This window comes from Myxine glutinosa, chromosome 13 (assembly GCF_964187855.1).
Source record: "Myxine glutinosa chromosome 13, kmMyxGlut1.1, whole genome shotgun sequence".
Classification (NCBI taxonomy): Eukaryota; Metazoa; Chordata; class Myxini; order Myxiniformes; family Myxinidae; genus Myxine; species Myxine glutinosa.
This window is the reverse complement of record NC_136273.1, coordinates 32,925,410-32,940,238: the sequence shown is the minus strand read 5'-3', so window position 1 is coordinate 32,940,238 and position 14,829 is coordinate 32,925,410. Positions and strand designations below refer to the sequence as shown.

Below are 14,829 nucleotides of genomic sequence, written 5' to 3'. Positions count from 1 at the left end.
ATGGAGGAGACCATTTGCATTTTTGATGGAGGAGACCATTTGCATTTTTGATGGAGGATGCCATTTGGATGTTTGCTGGAGGAATCATTTGCATTTTTGCTGGAGGAAACCATTTGCATTTGTGCTAGACGACTCCATTTGCATTTTTCATGGAGGACGCCATTTGCATTTTTGCTGGAGGACTCATTTAGGATTTTTGCTGGATGCCATTTGGATTTTTGCTGGAGGACGCCATTTGGATTTTTGCTGGAGGATGCCATTTGGATTTTTGCTGGAGGACTCATTTTGGATTTTTGCTGGATGCCATTTGGATTTTTGCTGGAGGACGCCATTTGGATTTTTGCTGGAGGATGCCATTTGGATTTTTGCTGGAGGACTCATTTTGGATTTTTGCTGGATGCTATTTGGATTTTTGCTGGAGGACGCCATTTGGATTTTTGCTGGAGGATGCCATTTGGATTTTTGCTGGAGGACTCATTTTGGATTTTTGCTGGATGCCATTTGGATTTTTGCTGGAGGACGCCATTTGCATTTTTGCTGGAGGACGCCATTTGCATTTTTGCTGGAGGACGCCATTTGCATTTTTGCTGGAGGACGCCATTTGCATTTGTGCTGGAGGACGTCATTTGCATTTTTACTGGAGGACGACATTTGCATTTTTGCTTGGAGACACCATTTGCATTTTTGCCGTCTTCATCCATCCCCCCGTTTAGAATCCCGTGTGGACTCGACGGGCAACTTTCTCGTGTTGTGCAATCTTGTTTTGTTGGAGACTACCGCACACTTGAACCACACCATGCGATTGTCGACGTCACTACTTCCGGTAAACAAAATGGCGATGAAGACGAAATGCAGGGAGAGGATTGGAAGGGTGAAAGCTCTGAACAAGGCTGCTTTGGCACTGATCCTGTTACGCCTCCGATGTTGTGCCCGAAGAAAGAAGCAGCTGTGGGTATGAAGCCCTGGGTGGAGAGAGAAGTCCGGCTCTGGGAGAATTCGACAAACTTGCTCGTGGAACCTACCAGGGAATAAGTGAATAAATCCCTATTCCCACATATATTACAGGATCACACACAAACACCCTTGCACGAGCACACACATACACTCCTTGTGGCGGTTATCACACTTTATGTCTATAATAATCCTCAGAGGTCACGAGACTTGTCTTGGTTTCAAAAGCGTGTCTTTAATTCACGTAAAAACTGAAAAGGAAAAACACAGCCATTCAGTACATTGTGGCGGACACGGAAGCCCACTGGCGTGGTGACATCATTCCGCGCACCAAGTGGGCGGCGGCCACGCCGAGGGGTAGGCGTGGCCTCAGGATATACACCGGGCGCGCAGCCCGGAGCGCGCCAGTGCTACAGTGACCTCTTGTCAATAAAGACTGTTTTACCCGCGTTGTCCGCTTCCTTCTTGGTAAGCAAGGAGCGGGCGTAGCACCGCGCTTTAATTGGTGACCCTCCGACGTTCTGGTCAGCCGTCGCTGACCACCCGACATGGCAACCAACGAGGTAGCAATGAAGCTCCCCGAGTTCTGGGAAGCTCAGGCGGAGATCTGGTTCCTGCAGGCCAAAGCCCAGTTCAGGCTTCGAGGCATCACGGCGGACGAGACACGTTACTGCCACGTGGTCGCCTCCCTCGGGGCCAGCACGGCCGCCCGCGTCGTGTCGGTCCTGAGGACCCCACCGGCCGACGACAGGTACGAGGCGATCAAGAGTCTCCTCCTCGCCACGTTCGGCCTTACGGTGGACGCACGGGCCGATCGCCTTTTGGACCTCCCCGACCTCGGGGACACGCGACCGTCGGTCCGTATGGATCATATGCTGGTGCTCATGTGCAACGAAACCCCGAACGCCCTATTGCGGGCGTTATTTCGACGCCAGCTGCTGGCACGGGTCCGCCTCGCGTTGGCCGGTTCCGCCTTAACAGAACCCCGGGCGCACGCTGCCGAGGCCGACTAGTACTACGCGGCTTTGGACACGCAGGCGAGTCTTGGCGCGGTCGCCGCGGCTCCCGAGGCTTTCCCTGATGCACCGCACCTCGTGTCTGCCGCCACGTCCCACCCTCCACCGCCGCCGCCGCGAAGAAAACCGCGGCCTCCGCCGCCGCAGCCGCCCACCTGGTGTTTCTTCCACGCCAAGTTCGGCCACGAGGCTCGGCAGTGTCGCCTGCCATGCTCATTCGGCAGGTCGGGAAACGGGCGAGCCGACGCTCGGTGGCGGCTTTGAGCGTCGGCAATTCAAACAGCCTCCTGTACATAACGGACACCTTGTCCGGGCGCCGTTACCTGTGCGACACGGGAGCGCAGGTGAGTGTCGTTCCTGCCGGTACGTCCGACAAGCAAACCGCGGGCCGAGGTCCCGCGCTGCGTGCGGCCAATGGTACGTCCATACGCACGTACGGAAAACGCTGTCTCTCTCTGCGGTTCGGAGGGCAGATTTTCCGTTGGTCGTTCGTTACGGCCGACGTGCCCATGGCACTGCTCGGCGCGGACTTCTTATGTGCTAATGGATTACTGGTGGATGTAAAGCGCAGAAGGCTTGTCCAGGCTGAGACGTTCAGCTCGCTCGCGTGTGTGCTGCCCGGCTCGTTGAGCAGCTCACAGAGTGGCTCATCGAGTGGCTCGCCGAGCGGCTTGCTGAGCGGTTCAGTTCCGGCCAGGTTCATCTGTACGCTTCCGGCAGCGGACGAATTCACCCGCCTCCTCGCGGGTGTCCCGGCCCTCACGCGGCCCACTTTCTCGGCGGGGGCCGTCAAGCACGGGGTGGAACACCACATCCCCACCGCCGGGCCACCGGTCTACGCCCGGGCACGCCACCTCAAGCCGACGAAGCTCGCCATAGCTAAAGCGGAGTTTGCTACGCTGGAGCAGCTCGGCATCGTGCGGCGCTCCGAGAGCGCATGGGCGTCCCCGCTCCACATCGTGCCCAAGCCCGGCAGGGGATGGCGACCGTGCGGGGACTACCGGCGCCTCAACAACGCCACCACCCCCGACCGCTACCCCGTCCCCCACATCCAGGACTTCTCCGCCCGGTTGGCGGGGATGTCCTTCTTTTCAAAGGTGGACCTCGTACGCGGCTACCATCAGGTCCCTGTCAGGCCGGAGGACATCCCGAAGACGGCTGTCATCACGCCATTCGGGCTTTTCGAATTTCTTCGGATGTCCTTCGGTTTGAAAAATGTGGCTCAGGTGTTCCAGCGCCTAATGGACAGCGTCTTGCGCGGCTTGGATTTTTTGTACGTCGACCTGTACGACATCCTCGTCGCCAGCGCGTCCCGCGAAGAGCACCTTCATCACCTCCGCACGCTCTTCGAATGCCTGGGCCAGCATGTCCTCATCGTGAACCCCGCCAAGTGCCGGTTCGGCGTCACCGGCATCGACTTTTTGGGGCACCGCGTCACCAGGCACGGGGCCATCCCCCTACCGGCCAAGGTGGAGGCGGTGAAGGGGTTTCCGTGCCCCCGCACGATCAAGGGGCTCCAGGAGTTCCTAGGCATGGTAAACTTTTACCATCGGTTCCTGCCCCGCATCGCCCAGCTCCTGCGCCCTTTACAGGAGGCCCTTCGAGGGAAGCCGGGCAAAGGTGACGTTACCTGGACCGAGCAAATGGATGCTGTGTTCTCGGGCGTGAAGCTCGCCTTGGCCAACGCCACTATGCTTGCGCACCCGGCGCCCGATGCACCGATCGCCCTCACCTCGGACGCCTCGGACTACGCGGTGGGCGCGGTGTACGAGCAATGGGTGCGTGGTGCCTGGCAACCGCTGGCGTTCTTCAGCCGGCAGCTTCGCCCGCCCGAACGCCGGTACAGTACTTTCGACCGCGAGTTGCTTGGGCTTCACCTGGCGGTCAGGCACTTCCGCCATCTGCTCGAGGGCCGTGCGTTCACGGCCTTCGTCGACTACAAGCCGCTGGTTTTCGCGATGGGCAAGGTTGCCGAGCCATGGTCGGCCCGGCAACAGCGTCACCTCGCGGCCGTGTCCGTGTACACGACGGACATCCGGCACGTCACGGGAAAGGACAACCCGGTGGCCGATTGCCTTTCAAGGGCCGTCGCCCACGCAGTCCACCTTGGCATCGACTATGCCCGGATGGCGGCGGACCAGGCCGCCGACCCCGGGGTCCAGGACCTGCGGACCGCCGTCACGGGCCTCCGCGTCACCGAGGTGCCCTTCGACGGCGCGGGCATGGCCCTCGTTTGCGACGTCTCCCTCGGGCGGCCTCGCCCCATCGTGCCCGCAGGCTGGCAGCGCCAGGTTTTTGACGCCATCCACGGCCTGTCCCACCCGGGCACGAAGGCCTCCCAGAGGTTGGTCGCCGACAAGTTTGTCTAGCATGGCCTCCGGAAGGCCATCCGCAGCTGGACCAGGACGTGCCTCACGTGCCAGCGTGCAAAGGTGCACCGACACACCCAGGCCCCCTTGGCCCCGTTTAGGGTGCCGGAACGTCGGTTCGACCACGTTCACGTGGACCTGGTGGGACCTCTGCCCCCCTCGCGGGGTTTCACCCATGTCCTCACCATGGTGGACCGCACCACCCGGTGGCCGGAGGCCGTGCCTTTGGCGGCGACGACGGCGGCGGACGTCGCACAGGCGTTCATCGCCACCTGGGTCGCCCGGTTCGGCGCCCCCTCGGACATATCGTCCGACCGCGGCCCCCAGTTCACCTCGGAGCTCTGGGGGGCGGTCGCGCAGGGGCTTGGGGTCCAGCTGCACCGAACCATGGCCTACCACCCCCAGGCCAAGGCCTGTGCGAGCGCTTCCGCGACGGCGGCTGGGTCGACAGGCTCCCCTGGGTCCTGCTGGGCCTCCGGACGGCGCCCAAGGACGACCTGCGTGCCTCCGCGGCGGAGTTGGTTTTTGGACAACCGCTGCGGGTGCCGGGCGAGTTCCTCCCCGACCCCACGGCACCATGGTCCGCAGCGCAGGAGCGTTGCGTGCTGCAGGAGACCGCCCGGAGGTTCGCCCCGGTGCCAACGGCACACCACGGGCACCCTCCTACACACGTCGCCCCGGAGCTCCGCACCGCGGAGTACGTCTTCGTCCGGCATGACGCCCACCGGACACCATTGCGGCCCCCGTACGACGGGCCTTTCCGCGTGCTGGAGACCGGGGTGAAACATTTCACCCTGGACATCGGCGGCACTCCTGACCAGGTCTCAATAGACCGCCTCAAGCCGGCCCACCTCGACATGGACCACCCACCGCCGGTGGCTCGGCCCCCGCGTCGGGGCCACCCCCCCCTGCGGGCGGACCCCCGGCACCGCCCAGCACCCCCGGCATGCCGCCCCCCGGTCCGGCACCCATCCCGGGTACAGCCGGGGGCATCCCAGCTGGCATCCCTGCACCCCGGACGCCGCCGGTCGCCAGAGGGCGCTTCGGCCGGGTCATCCGTTTGCCCCGCAAACTGGCCCTCCAGGTGCGCGGGAATTCTGGGGGGGGGGCGCGTGTGGCGGACACGGAAGCCCACTGGTGTGGTGACATCATTCCGCGCACCAAGTGGGCGGCGGCCACGCCGAGGGTTAGGCGTGGCCTCAGGATATACACCGGGCGTGCAGCCCGGAGCGCGCCAGTGCTACCGTGACCTCTTGTCAATAAAGACTCTTTTGTTTTACCCACGTTGTCCGCTTCCTTCTTGGTAAGCAAGGAGCGCGCGTAGCACCGCGCTTTAACATGCCGTTAATTATGGCGGCATAACGAACTTGCTATACGAGTTACACAAAACCTACTATGATACATTTTGTATCCACACAATACAATAATTTGCCTAAAGTTACTTCAAGAGGTTCAACAATAAATTGAGATTCAGCTTACCTCCATCCAAGGGTTCGGGTATTAAAGAGAAAACATCGAAAATGGAGCCGATCAGTTCTTTCGCTCGTCGCAGGCAAAACGGTATGGCGGGAAGAAGGCAGAAGTGCAGGAATGCTAATACAGCGCCCAACCACCACAGGAAGTCATAACAATACTTGCATAAACAACAGCTACACTCCTACACGGGCAAACACATCCTTTAGATACATTAGGATATTCAGATATGAAGCTTTTGGCCAAGTTACATCAAATTTGTGGTTGGTTCAAGTGTTTACGGACTCACTCACTGACTTACTGATTGACTTACTCACTGACTTACTGACTCACTTCATCACTCACTGACTTACTGACTGACTTACTCACTGACTCACTTCATCACTCACTGACTTACTGACTGACTTACTCACTCACTCACTTCATAACTCACTGACAACCTGACTGACTTACTCACTCACTGACTTACTCACTCACCGACTTACTCACTCACTTCATCACTCACTGACTTACTCACTCACTGACTTACTCACTCACTTCATCACTCACTGACAACCTGACTGACTTACTCACTGACTTACTCACTCACTGACATACTCACTCACTGACTTACTGACGGACTTACTCACTCACACACACTGATAGGCCGGATCTGGATTCGGACTAATCGGATCTGAACCAATTATCTAATCTGCTTGTTCTTGCCACCAAACCAACTCATCCACCAAGTTTCGTCATAACTCGTACATAACTTTATTAAATATCATGTTATTTATCGCTTTTCACCCGATCTCTCAATGGTGAAGAATCACTTAGAAATTAAATAATTCTCGTATTCGAATCCATATTCAGATCTTCACCAAAATCGAATCATTTCTTCCTTGTCACACACCCAACTGGTCCATCAGGTTTCATTCAAATCCGTTTGTAACATTTTGAGATATTCTGCTATGTATTGCTTTTTCCCCTTTCACTCAATGGTGAAAAATCACTTTATAAATTCTCTGATTCATATTCAGATCTTCACCAAAATCGAATCGAGTCGAATCGAATCGTCCTTGTCAGACACCCAACCGGTCCACCAAGTTTAGTCCAAATCCGTCCACAACCTTTTGAGATATCCTGCTACATATCGTTTTTGGTCCGATCTCCCTCCCAATGGTGAAGAATGACTTAAAAAATTAAATAATTCTCATGTCCGAATCCATATTCAGATCTTCTCCAAAATCGAATCTGTTTGTCCTTTTCAGACACCCAACCGGTCCACAAAGTTTTGTCCAAATCCGTCCATAACTTTTTGAGATATCCTGATATGTATCTGTTTTGGCCCTATCTCCCAATGGTGAAGAATCACTTTAAAAATTCTAGTAGCCGGATCCGAATCCGGATCTTCACCAAAATCAAATCATTTCGTCCTTGTCACATACGCTACATCACTGCAAAATTTAGTCCGAATCCGTCCACAACCTTTTGAGATATTTTGTTCACAGACAGACAGACAAATATATGAAAAATCACTCGTAGAGCGACACTTGGCAAAAGACAACAAAGTAGAATGGCAGTCAGTAGAGCATCCTTTTGACTTCAAAAACAATTAGTGGTTGAATTCAGTGACCTGTTATGCAAATCGTCTTCAAATTTTAAGTTGATTGATGAAAATTCATAATTTTAGAAATTTGCATGAAAAGTGGTTGACCTTTGCGCTATGTTGACCCTGTGACCTCAAAAATAAATAGGATTGTGTCGAACAACCAAATGTACCATTTGGTGAAGTTTCGTGAAGATCGGTTTAAAATTGTGACCTTCCGGCAAGTATAAGTGAGTGGACAAACAAAACAAACAGACACACACACACACAGACAGACAGACAGACAGACAGACAGACACACACACACACACACACAGACACACAGACCGAAACATCCAACGACTCACTCACTCACTCACCCACCATACGTTTTGAAATGTAACATGCCATAGTTACGCCCATGTGGCAGGAATCACCCAATGATAATCCACCGTTGCGCACACGTGGTCCAAGGCCCCGCCCACCCTGGATTATATAAGCGAGCGTGCAAGGAGCGGCTTGATTCGTGGTGAGTGAGCAGTGAGCACGTTTTCTTGTGGTTCGGTCGGTGTTCATTGTTGAAGAACCATGAGGGAAATCGTCCATCTCCAGGCCGGACAGTGCGGAAACCAAATCGGCTCAAAGGTTTGATTTTTATTCATTTATATGGAAGCGAATTTTCCTGATTTGTCCAAAGGACCATTTGAACTTGGAGACGAGTTCCCGCGAACAATGGCACTTTGAGCCGTTCTTTGTACCTAGATGATGCATTGTGGTAGCGGTAAGGTGTGTACCGGCGGCTCGTGAGCTTCTCCAACGGTTTCATTTCACATTTGAAGACTGATTAGGACATTTTTCGATAATTGGTGTTTCACGAGCTCTTGGAATGTGGTTCTCGTTCCTCCACCTCGTGCGGATGGACGGATGGGTGTGGTGCCGTCATCCATGCTTGAGTTATGACGTAACGCCTTTGACCACACGTCATTAATTTATTTTACCATTCAATGGCGAAGATTTTCGTTTATAGCAGCTTGTTTGTAAAAGATTTTATTTATATATAATATATAATATATAATAAGATTTATCGTGAAATAACTAATTTGAAACTTGTAAATATAATTGTATTCGCAGTATAAAACTTATAGTTATACTATTACTATTGACGTGTTGCATTTCATGTCATGTGATTGGGTGGGTAGGGGTGGTGGCGGTTGGGTGGGTAGGGGTGGTGGCGGTTGGGTGGGTAGGGGTGGTAGCGTTGGCGGTTGGGTGGGTAGGGGTGGTAGCGTTGGCGGTTGGATGGGGTGGTAGCGTTGGCGGTTGGGTGGATAGGGGTGGTAGCGTTGGCGGTTGGGTGGGTGGGTAGGGGTGGTAGCGTTGGCGGTTGGGTGGGTAGGGGTGGTAGCGTTGGCGGTTGGGTGGGTAGGGGTGGTAGCTGTGGCGGTTGGGTGGGTCGGGGTGGTAGCGTTGGCGGTTGGGTGGGTCGGGGTGGTAGCGTTGGCGGTTGGGTGGATAGGGGTGGTAGCGTTGGCGGTTGGGTGGATAGGGGTGGTAGCGTTGGCGGTTGGGTGGATAGGGGTGGTAGCGTTGGCGGTTGGGTGGATAGGGGTGGTAGCGTTGGCGGTTGGGTGGATAGGGGTGGTAGCGTTGGCGGTTGGGTGGATAGGGGTGGTAGCGTTGGCGGTTGGATGGATAGGGGTGGTAGCGTTGGTGGATAGGGGTGGTAGCGTTGGCGGTTGGGTGGATAGGGGTGGTAACGTTGGCGGTTGGGTGGCTAGGGGTGGTAACGTTGGCGGTTGGGTGGATAGGGGTGGTAACGTTGGCGGTTGGGTGGGTCGGGGTGGTAGCGTTGGCGGTTGGGTGGGTAGGGGTGGTAGCGTTGGCGGTTGGGTGGGTAGGGATGGTAGCGTTGGCGGTTGGGTGGATAGGGGTGGTAGCGTTGGCGGTTGGGTGGATAGGGGTGGTAGCGTTGGCGGTTGGATGGATAGGGGTGGTAGCGTTGGCGGTTGGGTGGGTCGGGGTGGTAGCTGTGGCGGTTGGGTGGGTCGGGGTGGTAGCTGTGGCGGTTGGGTGGGTCGGGGTGGTAGCTGTAGTTGTTGGGTGGGTCGGGGTGGTAGCTGTAGCTGTTGGGTGGGTCGGGGTGGTAGCTGTGGTGGTTGGGTGGGTCGGGGTGGTAGTTGTGGGTCGGGGTGGTAGCTGTGGGTAGGGGTGGTGAGTTCATCCTTTGCACCCCCAAGTGATGCATATCTGAATGTTACCACTGAAGATCCATGTGCTCTTGCCATATTATTTACTTGTTACTTGGAGCTACCTTCGCAATGACTACCTGCAGCGGTTGGACGTGGGATACTTGTAATTTTGGTCCAAATGTCTTTTCTCTGCAGCATTAAACCTTTTACACTGGCAGTAACTGTAGTCGGTAAGGCTGCTGTCCCTACTCATGGTTTTCTTGTTGACTTGCTGATTTTGAGCCCTTTGACCTCTGATGTGCAACTTTGCTACTTGTTCTTTTGATCTGAAACCTTTAAGGCCTTCAGTTTTGCTTGGTGGTGGGAGAACGCATTCCATCTTGAGTGATTTTATTTTTTCTTGGAACATTAGTTGGTGTTTTAAAAGGGATCTAAAATGCTATTCGGCTTTTTAAAATTTTTGATGTTGGCATTGAAATGTCACGTTATCCAGTTGCTCATGGAACATTGTCATTCAGACGCTGCGATGCAAGATGTGCCCATGGTGAGATTTGATTGGTCAAAGGAAATAAATAATGCATCATTGTTTCTGGACAAATTGTCATCCACTAGGGCATTGCCCGTACGTGGGTGCCCGTTCCTTGCCCAAAAAAAAAAAAAACGCTACCCGTACGCTCTACCCCGCCCGTACGCCCGTAAACAAAAAATAACAACGCTCTTCGCTTCCGCCCTTCGCTCTGACTGAATTGGGAGAAATTACGTACCGTAATGGCGGTCAGCTCGTAACGCGCACACTGTCCGGAAGTTCGCATATCGCATATCTATCTATCTATCTATTAATGCCCATTTATTCAATTATCGCCAACGTATTTTGGCTTTTTGCAATTTAATCGCAAGGAAAAGTAGAAAGAGAAGAGGGAAAAAAAGAAAAGCCTTGCCTTGCTGCAAACAGCTGCTGCAAACAACAACAACATGGAAGGCTGCACTGTCCGGAAGTTGGCATATCGCAGTTACGATTATTTTAGTGTTAATGGCCAATTATTCAATTAGCGCCAACGTATTTTGGCTGTTTGCAATTTAATCGCAAGGAAAAGTAGAAAGAGAAGAGGGGAAAAAAGAAAAGCCTTGCATTAACGCATTAACGCTTGCATTGCATTAACGGTTCGGCACACGTGATAGCTCGCTGCTCTCTGATTGGTTGAAGCGTTTTTTGGACATAGCTCGGTAGGTACTTGTCCGATTAATTTCAAACCTTGAAAAGGCACATCCTCGGGTCCCCAGCAATATACCTGGCAAGTTTCAAGTATATCGGACCCGTGGTTGTCGAGAAACAGCGGTCACAGACAAACACACAGACACACAGACACACAGACAGACACACAGAGATTGCTGGAATTATAGATAGATGTGGCATTCACAGAAATGCCGTACTATCCCGGAAGTTTTGGCTTTGTCATTAATCGAGACCGCTTGTTGAGATCCAGTGCCATTTTTCTTTCTGGCATTGGCAATGGTGGCTGTCTGCAATCAGGCCTGAGGTCCCTAAACCATTATTGATGTATCTGCCTGTCATTAACTGCATTTGGCACGTTTGATTCCTTATGGTTGTTGGGCCTCGTGTTTGATAACCATTTATCCGACCGTTAATGTCTACCCTCCTTCCACCTTTTAGTTCTGGGAAGTTATCAGCGATGAACATGGAATTGACAACACGGGCACGTATAGAGGAGATTCTGACCTCCAGCTTGAAAGGATCAACGTTTACTATAACGAAGCTTCTGGTATGTTAACCTTGCAGGTCCATCGCAACATGAATAAATAAAAATAAATTTTAAGGAGTTTGAACTGGGGATGATCGATGAAACACGCAACGAGCCATCTTGTAAATTTTCTCACCAGGTGGAAAATACGTGCCTCGGGCCGTCCTTGTAGATCTGGAGCCGGGCACCATGGATGCTGTACGGTCTGGACCCACCGGACAAATGTTTCGACCAGACAACTTTGTTTTTGGTATGCTTGACTGCTTGAGTAATTGTTTATCTGCAGTTTAAGCGAATGCTGCATGACATCATTTTTGGTTCGTGCTTCAAAGGTCTCATTATTTAGTGTTTCGGAACTGAGCCGAAACTGAGGTCTGCCAGATGACGGTGTTTATTTTGTAATGCGTTCTGATGTCGGTGACCTTGATGTGCCGGGGTTTGGGTGGTAATTCAGTAAGGGTTTTCAGTTTTACTCCTTTTTGTATGATAAATCGCTTTTCAGGTTTGACTTTTGTTTTTTTGGTATTGATTGCCATTTGCTGCCAAGCTGAAGTGGGTGGGGGTTTGGTGTTTTGATTGGCCAGTTCGACTGGACATTAATGCTGGTGCAATGATTTGCTCATTGTAAGGCATCTTGGTTGTTTGGAATGTATTTTGAAGGAAATCCCATGGCATCTGTGGTGCGATGGAGGGTTATTTAATTGATTATTTTATTTATTTTGTAACTGCTTGCCAGTTGCATCCCATGTTGGAATCTTTATTTTGCAATACTTGCCTATAGTTAATGTTGACGGCTTGTTTGTTTTGTTCAGGTCAGAGTGGTGCAGGAAACAACTGGGCCAAGGGTCACTATACTGAGGGTGCGGAGCTGGTAGACTCTGTGCTGGATGTGGTACGGAAGGAGGCCGAAAGCTGCGACTGCCTGCAGGGCTTTCAGCTAACTCACTCTCTGGGGGGTGGTACGGGGTCTGGCATGGGTACGCTCCTCATCAGCAAGATCCGTGAAGAGTACCCCGACCGTATCATGAACACCTTCAGTGTGGTGCCCTCACCTAAAGTCAGTGACACTGTGGTGGAGCCTTACAATGCTACACTGTCGGTACACCAACTTGTAGAAAACACCGACGAGACATTCTGCATCGACAATGAAGCCCTTTATGATATCTGCTTCCGTACCCTCAAACTGAAGAACCCAACTTATGGGGATCTCAACCACCTAGTGTCTGCTACCATGAGTGGAGTAACCACATGTCTGCGTTTCCCTGGGCAGCTAAATGCTGACCTGCGGAAGTTGGCCGTCAACATGGTTCCCTTTCCACGGCTGCATTTCTTCATGCCCGGCTTTGCCCCACTTACGGCTCGTGGTAGTCAGCAGTACCGGGCACTCACTGTTCCTGAGCTCACACAGCAGATGTTCGACTCTAAAAACATGATGGCCGCTTGTGACCCACGTCATGGCCGCTACCTCACTGTGGCGGCCATTTTCCGTGGACGAGTCTCTATGAAGGAAGTGGATGAGCAGATGTTGAACATACAAAACAAGAACAGCAGCTACTTTGTGGAGTGGATCCCAAACAATGTAAAGACCGCAGTGTGTGACATCCCACCTCGTGGTCTCAAGATGTCTGGCACATTCATTGGAAACAGCACGGCCATCCAGGAACTGTTTAAGCGCATTTCGGAGCAGTTCACTGCCATGTTCCGGCGCAAGGCCTTCCTTCACTGGTACACGGGTGAGGGCATGGATGAGATGGAGTTTACCGAGGCCGAGAGCAACATGAACGATCTCATTTCCGAGTACCAGCAGTACCAGGATGCCACTGCAGAAGAGGAAGAGGGGGAATATGGAGAGGATTTGGAAGAATATGAAAATTGAGTGGCCCATCTACTTTGGTTCCCTACTCCTTCAATTGAAAACTGAAGGTTTAGGTTTTGGTCTTACCTCAAAATGGTAAAATAGTCATGCACAACTTGAAATCCAAATCCTGACTAAATTGATGTGGATCTATTGTTTCTTTCCAGCTATATTTCTTTGATAGTGTGGGGGAATGTGAAAGCTGAATTTTTTTTTTTTGAAACTTTCATTCACTGAAGCTGTGCTGTGGGGTTGGGATGGAGATTGAGCATTTTGTTTGTATGCAGATTGTGGTTTCATTTTTCTGATACAGTAAAGTGTTTGAAGCATCATTTGTACTGTACCCATTTCATTCTCCTGCAATTAACCTTTCTATAGCCAGGCTACCCACATACAAGGGTTTGTTCTAGTTTGAGACTTTTTAAAAAATGTCCACTTAACTGCAGGTGCGAGAGTAGCAAGCACTTGATTGAGAATCTCCCAGGTTATGTAGATTGGAGAAGGAACGATCTTTATTGTAGATCTCCACGTTAACCTGCTCCTGCCACTTTGGGTACAGGTGAGGCTCAAGGCTGCTGTGGAGCCATCGAAAGAATGAATGTGCTGAGGTAAAGCATCCATTGCAGGATGTTGGTTTACATGTACACATTTTTTTTTTTTTTTTTTTTTTATGAATCCACCATCGGTCACATCTTCCCCCACTGCACCAAATTATGCTACCCACAGCCATGTTTTTCATAGAAAACGAGAATGGCACTTGGTAGAGCATACCTCAATCAAGCTCAAATTTTTGTATCCCACTGGAAAGCCAGATCTGGATTTGTACCTGAACCAAAATCGAACCGCTTGTTACCTCACCTCGTACATTGCATCAAGTTTTGTCTGAATCCATCCACAACGTTTTGAGATGTGTAATGTATCGGTTCTCGCCCTATCACTTGAATTGCTTTACAAAAAAAAAAAAATTCTCAGATCCAGATCTCCACCAAATCTAATTTCTCTGTCGCATACCCAACCTTGCCACCAAATTTTGTCCAAATCCATCCAACTTAGATGTGGTGTTCATGGACAGCCAGAGCTGAAAACATAACCCACCACTGAAATATTTCATCGAGCTTTGAGGGGAAGTATATTCACCTTTCAGAACCATCTCTGGTGGGTTTTTTTTTCCTTCTGTGTAGATTATACTCTACTAGGAATCCATTTCATTAAATGTTTGCAATGTGGAGGATGGGTTTCAGCCTGATGAGCAATGGCACCATCCACTTGTGTATGTGGAATTTAATTTTTGTGCACCACACCTTTCCTATTCCATCTCCAGGCACTATTCATGATGCCATTGCCAGGCACCGGAGGAAGCCTGGCGATGATGCGTGCTGAAAGGGAGTACTCTACTTTCACTCGGGTTTCTTGGTTAAAAAAAAACAAACATTTTTTTGCATATTCCAATTGACCTGAAATATAAAGAATTTGCATATTGGTTCACCAATAGGTACTTGCTCTCTTCTCTGAAGCTACACAATTTTGATGAAACTTGACTACAACCTTCCTCCATAGTGTACCAAGGTTTGCTTCTCTTGCTGTCTCATTGGAGGTAACACTGGCCTCTGATCTCTGGACTGTTTGATCTCAGCCCAAATAGAAACTAT

General features: G+C 51.6%; 2 protein-coding genes across 2 annotated transcripts in view; one reads left to right on the top strand and one right to left on the bottom strand.

Moving 5' to 3' along the window:
• Positions 1-14,829, bottom strand: part of LOC144888650 (uncharacterized) — a 648,249-nt gene that overhangs the window by 350,451 nt on the left and 282,969 nt on the right. The window lies entirely within an intron of this gene.
• On the top strand, positions 7,865-13,512 carry LOC137438806 (tubulin beta-4B chain-like). The gene is made up of 4 exons (XM_068134178.2): positions 7,865-8,021; positions 11,238-11,346; positions 11,465-11,575; positions 12,138-13,512. The coding sequence occupies exons 1-4, from the start codon at positions 7,965-7,967 to the stop codon at positions 13,199-13,201; spliced, it is 1,341 nt and encodes a 446-aa protein (XP_067990279.1). The 5' UTR covers positions 7,865-7,964; the 3' UTR covers positions 13,202-13,512.